This window comes from Xyrauchen texanus, chromosome 7 (assembly GCF_025860055.1).
Source record: "Xyrauchen texanus isolate HMW12.3.18 chromosome 7, RBS_HiC_50CHRs, whole genome shotgun sequence".
In the NCBI taxonomy this organism is placed as follows: Eukaryota; Metazoa; Chordata; class Actinopteri; order Cypriniformes; family Catostomidae; genus Xyrauchen; species Xyrauchen texanus.
In genome coordinates, this window is record NC_068282.1 from 37,733,960 (window position 1) to 37,746,183 (window position 12,224).

General features: G+C 36.8%; 1 protein-coding gene across 8 annotated transcripts in view; it reads left to right on the forward strand.

The window, feature by feature from the left end:
• The window catches only part of LOC127646374 (inositol polyphosphate-4-phosphatase type I A-like), a 110,168-nt gene extending 98,007 nt beyond the window's left edge, over nucleotides 1-12,161 (forward strand). For all 8 annotated transcript variants that reach the window (XM_052129945.1, XM_052129948.1, XM_052129950.1 and 5 more), the window contains 6 exons: nucleotides 127-250; nucleotides 480-747; nucleotides 1,304-1,401; nucleotides 1,503-1,615; nucleotides 2,994-3,148; nucleotides 10,475-12,161. In XM_052129945.1, coding sequence (XP_051985905.1) covers nucleotides 127-250; nucleotides 480-747; nucleotides 1,304-1,401; nucleotides 1,503-1,615; nucleotides 2,994-3,148; nucleotides 10,475-10,607 — 891 coding nt within the window. In that variant the 3' untranslated portion in view covers nucleotides 10,608-12,161. The remainder of the gene's footprint in view (nucleotides 1-126; nucleotides 251-479; nucleotides 748-1,303; nucleotides 1,402-1,502; nucleotides 1,616-2,993; nucleotides 3,149-10,474) is intronic.
• Nucleotides 12,162-12,224: the final 63 nt, after the last annotated feature.

Consider the following 12,224-nt stretch of genomic DNA (forward strand, 5'->3'; position numbering starts at 1 on the left):
GAATTGTCATTTTTGGGTGAACTTTTCCTTGAAGATAACATGTAGAAATCATTTATTAAAATACTAACGTGTCCATTAAGCCCATTCTGTCTCCTTTTTCAAATTTGTCTTTCTTCCTCTCTTAAGCTCACGGCACTTATTTGTGGTTTCATCATCAAACTAAGAAACTGCCTCCGTGACGATGGCTTCCTAAGGCAGCTTTACACCATTGGTCTGCTCGCTCAGTTTGAGTGTCTATTAAGTACTTACGGTAAAAAGACACTCACTCACACATGCAAACAACTGCATGCACGTGCTTTTAGCCCAGATACACAACCAATTCACCATATTGAAGCTTTGTTATTCAAAGTAATTCCAATTCTGGACACAATGCAGATTCATTATCTCTGTATGAGTGAAATGTGGTATTCTATTTTGAATCACATGGTTTTGAACTGGTGTGTGTGTGTGTGTGTGTGTGTGTGTGTGTGTGCGCGCAGGAGAGGAGTTAGCCATGTTAGAGGACATGAGTGTAGGAATAATGGATCTTCGGAACGTGACTTTCAAAGTGACACAGGCTGTATCTGCCTCTTCCCCCGACATGCTGCCGGTGATCACGGGGAATCGTGATGGGTTTAACGTTCGCATCCCGCTCCCGGGTAGCATGTTTGACGCGTTGCCAAGGGAGATTCAGAGTGGCATGCTGCTGCGAGTACAGCCGGTGCTGTTTAACGTGGGCATCAACGAGCAGCAAACACTTGCTGAGAAGTGAGTCCTGATTATAAACAGATGATTACATAACATTATTTTATAATGTTTATAGTCATATCTGATGTCATGTGCAGATAAAAAACACTTTCAGTTTGACTTACACTCATACAGTATATAAAATGTATTAGTGTTACACACTTTTCATTATTTGTAGAGGGCACAAATGTAATATAATTTCGTCCTACGTGTTAAAAAAAAAGGCCCTAAATGTAATAACCGTTGCTCGTAAATATAAAAAAGCCCTAAATGTAATCACTTTTGGTCCTAAATGTAATAAAGACCCTACATGTAATAACTTTTGGTCGTAAATGTAATAAAGACCCTACATGTAATAACTTGTTGTCCTACATGTAATAACGGCCCTAAATATAATAACTATTGGTGTTATACTAAAGTATATTATAGACCCTATTATAACTATTGGTCATAAATGTGCCCTCTACACCATTTTCTTTGTGTAGTTTGCTTATTTATGAAATTATAATTTTTTTTTGTCTTATAAAATTTTGACTATTTGTTTATTTAAAGTGAAACTAAAATGTTTCTGTTGAAGGTTTGGAGACACGTCTCTTCAGGAACTCATCAATGTGGAGAGTCTGGCACGACTTAGTTCGTACTACCAGCAATTCAAGGAAGTTTTACCAGAGGACTGTAAGTCATGCTCTACGTTTCTCTTTATAACAAAAATGAAATTATTGCATGGTTTGAATTACATGTCACCCTGGTGCATTTTCTCTCTTTCTTCCTCTCAGGTCTTCCTCGCTCGCGTAGTCAGACGTGTCTTCCAGAGCTGTTGCGGTTCCTTGGTCAGAATGTTCATGCTAGGAAAAATAAAAATGTAGACATCTTGTGGCAGGCTGCAGAGGTAACAGTTCTCCCCCCTAATGCGACTCAGTGGCTTCAAAATATTTTGACAATTAAAGGGATAGTTCACCCACAAATGAAAATTCTCTTATTATTTACACACTTTCATGGCATCCCAGATGTGTATGACTTTCTTCTGATAAACACAAACAAAGATTTTTAAAAGAATATTTCAGCTCTGTAGGTTCTTTCAATGCAAGTGAATGGTGGCCAAACCTTTTGAAGCTACAAAAATCACATAAAGGCAGCATAAAAGGAATCTATATGACTCATAGACTGTCTCACTCTATAGACAGTGGTTTAATCAATGTCTTCTGAAGTGATGGAATCACTTTGGGTTGGGAGCAGATTCATATTTCAATCCTTTTTTACTATAAATCTCCACTTTTACTTAAACTTTCAGAATATTAAATTATGTGAAAGTGGAAATTTGTAGTAAAAAAAGGACTTAAATATTGATCTGTTTCTCACCCACACCTATTATATTGCTTTTGAAGACATAGAATTAAATACTGGAGTCATATAGATTAATTTTGCTGCATTTATGTGATTTTTGGAGCTTGAAAGGTTTGGTCACCATTGACCACTTACATATTACACCTTCTAAAAATCTTTGTTTGGGTTCAGCAGAAGAAAAGTCAAACACATCTGGGATGGTAGAATTTCCATTTTTGGGTGAACTAAAATGTGTTATATCAAAACAAGTGTCATCTGGAAACAATTAACTTCACATTTCTGAGCTATTTTTGTAATTACAACTTGTCTGTTTTTTTTATTATTTGTATGACATTAGTTACCCTCACAGTTCACATACATACAGTAGGTGTTATAGCAGAGTGATGTGGTTGAAGACTATGAAGTTCCATAGTACTAGTCTTAGGCGTTACAAGTGTCAAAACCTAAAGAAAATATTTTGCTTTAAAATTGTGTTTGTGCTCTTTCTTCTAAATAAGTACCACTTGGTTTGATTTTTTTTTATCCAATATACAGTATCTATCATGTGTGCCTTAAGTTTTGGAGGTGTAGAAACTACTGTAAATGGATCAGATTTACCTAAAGACTCTTCATCCAAGCATTCAACTGTTTGAATATTGTTAGATTTCTTTAGGTTACCTTCACCGAAAATCTTGCAGCTGAAGCAGCTGCCAGCTGCACTGATTAGTTGTCTGTCCACATATCCATGAGTGTGATTTCTTGTAGTGCAGCACAATGCCATCAGAGTTGCCATCTATGAACATTTTATTAGTGCTTCTAGATCCATTTCAAAGAGCACGTGCATGTACTGTAGATTACAACAGGATTAAAGGAGTAGTTTACCCAAAGATTTTAAGTAGTGTATAGCTGTTGTTATCCACATTGTGTACCACCTCTATCCTCAGATTTGTCGGCGACTTAACGGAGTACGTTTCACCAGCTGTAAAAGTGCGAAGGACCGTACTGCCATGTCAGTGACTCTGGAGCAGTGTCTGATCCTACAGCACGAGCACGGCATGGCCCCACAGGTCTTCACACAGGCCCTTGACTGTATGCGCAGGTAAAACACCTGAACAACTGCCTGAACTAAAATTCACAAGCACTGCATGCCTTGGGAATTTTTGTCCACCTCTCTTTCTCTCATACTGTCTTTCTTTCTTTTTCTTTTCTTTCGTCTTTTTTTTCTTACTTTCTTTCCCATGCACCTCTTCCATCTCTAATTGCTTGTGGCTTTTTGGTGTTGGCAGTAACATTTGCTTGTATTTATTGCTTTGTGGCTTTTTTGGCCTAATGTGTATATATTTTGGGGCACAGTGTGTTTGTTCTTTCCACAGTTAACCCTCTGTCTCCACGCTCTATGAGAGTACCAACCACAAATAAAGACTTCAAACTAATGTTTTTTTTTTGTTTATTTGTTTGGCTGTATGCTTGCCAGATGCACTGCAACATTGTTTCGTCCCCAAACTCCCTCCTGCCCTCTCTTGTCGCCTGATCTGAGGACAGACCTGAACTTTCTTTGTAGAGAAAGGCATGTATTTTATATGTCCTCTGTGTGATGGAAGCCAATTAAAGAGGCAAGATGAGCTCTGGATGGTTTTGTTGCTGTTGTTGAGAGAAAGTCTTAGATATGCTTCATGCACTGTTCATGATCTGACACTACATTGTAATATAATGAAAGCCAGTAGTCTGTCTATGCCTGATAAGATCCTTTCATGGACTCACTCCTTGGCAGCAAAAACACTTTTAGCCTTTCTTTTTCTGTAACTTTATTCACAAGTTTGAGTGTAAAACAGATGGATTTAGACCCTGCTGCCTTTCTTTCTAACTCTTTCCAGTGGATGAGCGGAGACACTGTTGTTATGTTTTCAGCTTGTTCGATATGGCTGTTTAGATGTGGCTCTGTTGGTTCATTGCATGGTGGGAGGACACAGCACACTTGCATTGCATGGCCCAGTGCTGGCAGCAGCCCTTCTACTTACTCCCTCTTCTGTCCAACATGTAGAACCCATCTCTCTACTTTTACTATAAATGGCAAAGATGTAGAACATCATTCTTAATTTTCTCTTTTTTTTATTCTCTCTCCTTTTCTCTGTGTCTCTATTGTATTTTTTTGCCCAATGTCATATTGTCTTTTTAATGTTTTTTGGTTTTTCCCTTTTCTGTCTACTGAACGTCTGTTTGTTTTGGAACCATTTCTGACGGATGGATTCAACGTCATTTTTGTACTCACACCATCACATCTCCACTTTAATACTTTTATTGAATTGTCAACTGACATTCCATAATTACTTTTATCAATTCAACAACTTAATTAATGTTGGAACCACTTCTATGGCCATCTAATGTCGCCCCATTATGTTTGGCCCCTGCTCCTCTGCTTTGTCCCTGCCCCTCACTGCAGCATTGGGACCAGGGAGGGGGTAACTCAGAAGAACCTGAGCGGCTTATTGCCAGTACGTGATTTCAGGCTGGACCCCAGTCTCCTGTACTCTCTGCCCCTTCTAGCCCTGAGCCCAAACCTTCTCATCGTCTGGGTGTTCCTCAGCATAGCCTACCTGCTGGCCAAACTCCGCTGCAGCTGAGCCCAAGATCCCCTTTTTCCAATCTTTATGGCCCGCTTTACACCTGGCATTACAAAATGGAAAACACCACTTACATTTTACATCTGAGGTTGTGTTAACCATACAGTTTTTTTCAAAATGTAAAAAACAGTGGATAATTCAGACCTGTAATTTTCATCATAAGGTATCTGGTAGAAACATTCCCACAATAAAGGATGCTAATTGGGATTAGAAGTGAAGAAAAGGGTAGGAAATAAAGATTTGAAGCACCCTGCAAAAATATGAGATTTGTCCAAGTGTAGTCCAGTGGAATAGAACCCAACAGTCTGCTTCCAGAAGTACAAATCCCATAAATGTTTTCAAAGTGGTATTGATTAATGCAGCAGTTTCTATTTTGAGTGAAAAATTTACTAAAATATAACTCCTTTTTCACAAAAAATCTTACCATCTTTAATCCCCTTGAAGCTCAATTACATGTCCTCGTGCTCTGAATGATGCAGTTGATTCGGTCACCCTGCACTCTCAAGCTGCTTATATATTTGCACATATCTGAATATTTTCTGAATGTGGTTTCAGTGATCACATCACAATCCAATCCCAATGTGTGTTGGGTGCTTTTCCACCTTGCTATTCGATTGTGCTCCAGTAACAGGTGTTAAGGGGGCCAGTCTCTCTTTTCCTTGCTCCAGCTATCACGGCACTTCCTTTCTCTGTCCCTTTCTCCACTCACTCCTCTGTGGTGATAAGCTGTGTGCAGACTGCAGACGATGCTGATTTCTATCCGGCTGATAGCAGAATGCTTCCTTTAGCTCTTCTCGCTTAACAGCCAGTCTAAAGGTCTTGATGTTGCCTTCTGCCTTACCTTTCTCATTAGCTATGTAATCATGTTTGACATGAAGTGAAATGTCAAGGAATTGTACATATTACAAATATTTTGAATTATTTAGAGGGTATACTGAAAATAGATATTCCTATATATTTAAGACTTAAATAATCTTATAATATCAAACTGATTTATTTGTGTTAAATAACTATTTTTTAAGCACATGCATATAATGTACTGGTGGTCCATGCAGTATGTCGAGACATTGTTTCTGTAACCATTTCATGGAATTCCAGTAGTTATTGTTATTGATCTTTTACGTCTTCCGTGTGTTTCTATGTAAACGCAAAGCTAAGGCCTAGCCTAACTATCATAGCTCTTGCTTTAATGGTTTACTGCACTTTAGGCTGTTAATTGTGTCCATGTCTTCCCATGTTTAGCATAAAGCATTCTGCTCTTTTTCCTTGATTGGTTTGCACTAACCAGTTTGCAGACAATTAAATATGGCCATCTAAGATTATAAATTCAGTCAGGGAAATCTAAATATGCAGTTGAGTTAAAACTACATTTTATCATGATTATGTTTGCTATAAAAACATTATCAGTGACTGTCAGTTTACAGGAGATGAATGGCAATAGATTTATTTGATTTAAATATTCAGATTTTTCTGTGTTTTGTGCAATTAAAGCAATGTTCTGGGTTCTGTTGATAGCATCTGTGACATGATTACTACAGACAATAATTTTTGTCCCTCTTAACTAAAATTGGCATTTATAGTAATGCATTGGAAGTCTTAGAGGCGAGGTAGAAAAGCATATTGGATTTAATTTGTATATATAAAAGAGCAATTATTAATGGTTTGTAATTACCTTATCCCCACAATTGTAAGCAAGTTACTTTATTGTCTGCAATTTCCTTTAGGATCTCATTGGAGCACATACTTTAACTAAAAAAAAAGTTACAAAAAATTAGGAAAGGCATGTAGTTTGTATCATTGGGCTGTTTAAGCAGTAAAGTAAGTGTATTACTGTCAATGCAAGTTTGTCCACACAAATTGAGAAACGTCCCAAAGTGTTGTCTGTGGTACTCCACAGCATGCCTCAGATTTTGTCGATTTTGTACTTGTATTGAATATAGACCATTCCTTTAAGATGTATCTGTTTAGGAGGCCAGAGCATCAATGTGTTGCTTCAAGTAACTTATGCAGGACTGATGAATGGAATGTATCTGCTTTTGCCAAATATACACTCACCTAAAGGATTATTAGGAACGCCATACTAATATTGTGTTTGACCCCCTTTCGCCTTCAGAACTGCCTTAATTCTACGTGGCATTGATTCAACAAGGTGCTGAAAGCATTCTTTAGAAATGTTGGCCCATATTGATAGGATAGCATCTTGCAGTTGATGGAGATTTGTGGGATGCACATCCAGGGCACGAAGCTCCCGTTCCACCACATCCCAAAGATGCTCTATTGGGTTGAGATCTGGTGACTGTGGGGGCCATTTTAGTACAGTGAACTCATTGTCATGTTCAAGAAACCAATTTGAAATGATTCGAGCTTTGTGACATGGTGCATTATCCTGCTGGAAGTAGCCATCAGAGGAAGGGTACATGGTGGCCATAAAGGGATGGACATGGTCAGAAACAATGCTCAGGTAGGCCGTGGCATTTAAACGATGCCCAATTGGCACTAAGGGGCCTAAAGTGTGCCAAGAAAACATCCCCCACACCATTACACCACCACCACCACCACCACCAGCCTGCACAGTGGTAACAAGGCATGATGGATCCATGTTCTCATTCTGTTTACGCCAAATTCTGACTCTACCATCTGAATGTCTCAACAGAAATCGAGACTCATCAGACCAGGCAACATTTTTCCAGTCTTCAACTGTCCAATTTTGGTGAGCTCTTGCAAATTGTAGCCTCTTTTTCCTATTTGTAGTGGAGATGAGTGGTACCCGGTGGGCTCTTCTGCTGTTGTAGTCCATCCGCCTCAAGGTTGTGCGTGTTTGGCTTCACAAATGCTTTGCTGCATACCTCGGTTGTAACGAGTGGTTATTTCAGGCAAAGTTGCTCTTCTATCAGCTTGAATCAGTCGGCCCATTCTCCTCTGACCTCTAGCATCAACAAGGCATTTTCGCCCACAGGACTGCCGCATACTGGATGTTTTTCCCTTTTCACACCATTCTTTGTAAACCCTAGGAAATGGTTGTGCGTGAAAATACCAGTAACTGAGCAGATTGTGAAATACTCTGACCGGCCCGTCTGGCACCAACAACCATGCCAGGCTCAGAATTGCTTAAATCACCTTTCTTTCCCATTCTGACATTCAGTTTGGAGTTCAGGAGATTGTCTTGACCAGGACCACACCCCTAAATGCATTGAAGCAACTGCCATGTGATTGGTTGATTAGATAATTGCATTAATGAGAAATTGAACAGGTGTTCCTAATAATCCTTTAGGTGAGTGTATATTAACCAATTTGTTTTATGGTCATATAGTCATAGTTTTCAGGCTGCAAAGCTTCAGAATTCTTACCTTTACATTTATATGTAAATATTTACTATCAGAAATGGAAATTACTTTATTCTACTGTGCATCTTTTATTATTATGATTATTATTTTACATATACTGAATACATACATGTCAGAACCACTTTCAGCTTACATGCTCTTAAGAGCTGCCCATAACAAGAGCTTTATATTTAAAAAATAATAATAATAATAATAATAATAATAATACAAATATTTTGCCAAGCTACAGACTATATTTCATCTGACCCACTAAAGACTTTCCCAAAATATTTCCCTTTGAGGAATCATATTCAGTTTTTCAGTGGAGCTGAAGGGGTTTATTTACATTGATGTTGCGGACGTGGCTTTGTAATTCTATTTTATCTTCGCGGATCAGATAATGGAAGTAAGTCAGTTTACTTAATAGCGTCAGAGATTACTTCCAGACTTTTTCTCTTTGTTTGCAAAATGTCATTTTGGATGCTGTTTTTAGAGTTGAAAAATGGGTGACTGTTCTGAGATTGAAGTCTCATACTGTATAGGTTAGTCTTATAAGATATAAGCTAATGCCTTGGTTTTGACTGAATGTCCTGAGTAAGTTTAAAGAATAGAATTTAAGGTTAGCTCTGAGTTTGTACGTTGTGAAGGTTTGATAATTGGTGTGGCCTGTATTGGTGAATATGTTTTGGAAACTGTGTGTTAAAATGAAGATCATAGATATATGGAGTATGTGTTGTGGACTGGCAAGGTTTGCTTGAAGGTTCATGAAAGCAGCTGTTTGTTTTGATTTTTCGGCTTTTTGTTGGTTTTCGTTTTTATGCTTCCACTTATAACGTATCAACATTTTTAGATATTATTTCAGTAATTTAAATATTTTTTGTCAACAATATTTGAATAGTATAACCTATTACTCAGATCTTAGCATTGGCCTCTTATAGATTTCTTAGCTCTACCTCATTTTGCACCTGAACACATAAAGAGCGATCACACAGAGTGACAGCACCAGGATGACACAAAGCTCCTGTGTTGTCGGATGTGAAAATTAGTTTTCATTCATGTCAAATTAAATGTGACGTCACCTCTGACGAAAGTCTAGTTAGAGGTGATAAGCAATTGAGACTCCCTACAAATCCAATAGTTTGTTCTCAGCTTGTTAATGACATTTTAATGAGTTAATGTATTTTTCAGATTTGAATATTAAAATGTTTGAGTAAGTACATTTTATAAAACTTACCAACAATTTATGAATACAAATTTGAAGACATTAAAATGTAATTTAAGGCAATTTTAATAGGATAGGTACACGTGCAATGCTATGGAGTTGGCATAATCAAATGTAATTGTTATCATGGAAACTTATTTACCATATAAGGTAGCCCCAAAAAGTATTTGGACACTTAATGTGCACAGAATGTATGAATATCTGTGCATTGCACTGTATGACAAAATATCAAACCAATGGCATTTATTTGAAAATGTACAGCACAAGCACATTTTCAAGATAAACATTTCACAAAAACAAGTATGTTAGGTTTCAGGTTAAAAAACAATAAATATAATTTATCAAATGAAAGATTTTGATACTTTCCATTTGTGAAACATGTAGTTAATGTAATGAACTGTGGTTACTCTTCTAGGACACTGGTAACATTTTACAAAAAGGTTCTATTCATTAACATTAGTTAATGCATTAGGTATCCTGAGCTAATAATGTACAATATATTTTTACAGCATTTATTTTCTTTGTTAATGTTAATCAAAATACAATTGTTCATTATCAGTTAATGTTAGTTCATTAGCTAATGTTAACATTTATAACTTTTGATTTAAAAAATGTATTACTATGTGTTGAAATTAACATTAACCAAGATTAATAAATGATGAGAAAGTATTGTTCATTGTTAGTTCGTGTTAAATAATGTTAACAAATGGAACCTTATTGTAAAGTGTGAACAGGACACTTGTGTGACTTCATACATCTTATTAAAATTACCTTGAGACTAGTTGCTTAAAAGTCATGGCAAACAGTGTTCAGAAAAGTAATGTTAGTTCTAAGAAAAGATCTCATACCGTTTGGTTTGAAAATGTGTATCTAATGCAGTGACATTCAGACATTTTGTCATGAGACTTAAGTGTCCAAATACTTTTTGGGGCCATTGTAAATTAATTATATAAATATATTTATACATCGATAATTGATCGTTCGTTTTCCCTAGATGGTAGGTGTTTCAGTTGAGAGGTCACTGTCATGTTCAACTTGAGTAGACCGTATTTGTGTTGTTTGGTTTGTTTGTGTATTGTTATGTGTATGCTGTTTTTTTTTTTTTTACTCATTCTCATGACACTGCTGAAATATGTGCTGGCATTTTTTGTGGCTTGGCTAATTTTTGCTTGTGGTTTCAAAACGCAGCTTCATGTTGTTTTCTGTTTGTTTTCCCCATGTGCTTTTCCATACTCAACCACACCCCTTTCCCCTTCCAGTGAGGGTTGCCGCCGTGAGAATACCATGAAGAACGTTGGATGTCGCAAGTATGCCTTTAACTGTTTGCAGCTGAAGGCCTTTCCTAGACATTACCGACCTCCTAATGGCACTTTTGGAAAAGTGGAGACTTGATGAAACGACCCATGGTTAAATGTAATGCAGTAAGATCACTAATCTTGATAGCTGAAAAGTCCTATACAGTAGAAATTCAAGACCTCTAAGTGAAAAACCTGAAGCGGTTATTCACATCCTCTTCAACCTCAGCTACAGTAAAACTGTGAAATCTGCTGAACGCAAACTACTTTTCAATTTGCTCTGATAGTTATTATACATTTATATTTGAAGTGAAAATTTTGACTGAAAAAAAACTGATAAATCAGTAGTGAAACACTGTTAGTGGGTTGTATGAAATGTCACACACTTTATGACAGACTGTATCTGATTAGCTGTCTTTCATAAGCTCAATATCTCTTAATACAACATATGTACTACATGCAGGCATGCTGTAATTTATCATCTTGGCCCTCCGTAGTGCACAGTAGAGGGTTTAATTAATTGAAACTATATGTCATAATCTTGGCACTCTACTGTGCATAATGAACGGTTTAGTAATATATGCTCTATTTCACACTTTTGGCCTTCCATAGCATTCAGTTGGGTTTTAGTAAGCATGCTCTACTGCAGCATTACAGTTATCAATCCCTCATAAGAGTTTTTACATGATTGTTCCTGTCTGTATATCCCTTTTGTGTGATGCTCATGTTTTGTTCAATGTTTAGGTTTATTTTATTTTTCTCCTGGTCCTCCATTTTGCTGGGTCTCAACACATGTGGCATGACTTAAGGGATTACCTGTTCCATCCTTAAACCAGAGGAGGAATTGCAGGGAAATAAATTGTGCCATTATTTCATTGTAATGGTTGTGTGTTTTGATCAGTTGTAAACATTTATCCTAACTAATCATGCACAGTTAAATCCTCTCAGTATCTTGAACACTAAGGTTGTCTAATAGGAAAACTATGCCCCATTGCCTCTCTTCAAGCAAAATATATAGGCTACTGACAAGTTTCTGTCATGGACCAAAAGAGAAAATGATTAAGGCAAAGTGAGATAATCACTATTCTGCTTGCAGCAATGACTCCCAGACCTTTTATAGTTAGAGGTATGACAGAGGTTCCAGAAACAATATTCTTGAGCATACTGGCTCTAATGGATGTTGTTTTGTACAATACGTGTTATAAGTGCATTTGTTAATGAAATATCAACACATTAAGTGAGATTTTTCCACAGACATGCATTAGTTACATATACCAAGCACCTGTATGCTGTATCGACATCAACTGGCACCCGTCAGATCGACTGTGAAATATGATTGTTACACTTACTGTATGTGCACACTCTTTGACTTTTATTATTATTATTATTATTATTATTATTATTTGTTTCGGGTAATTATTTTATTGTGTGCATATCACTTTTTTGATACATTATTTTATGTTTATAAAACATTATTTAAGAGAATTATGCTCACATATATTTGAATTGATATTGATTTTGTATTTATATTTATGGTACTGACCTTGTAACTTTTATGATGCCCTCTTAGATGTATCATGTCTGTCTAGAACAGTTTTGCTGTATTAAAATGCTGTCATCAATATCTGATGCCATTAAAGAGAGAATAAGACCACTGACATCCAATGTGTCATTTTTACAATGAGTATGAGGGGTGTTGTAACTAGGTCTGTTG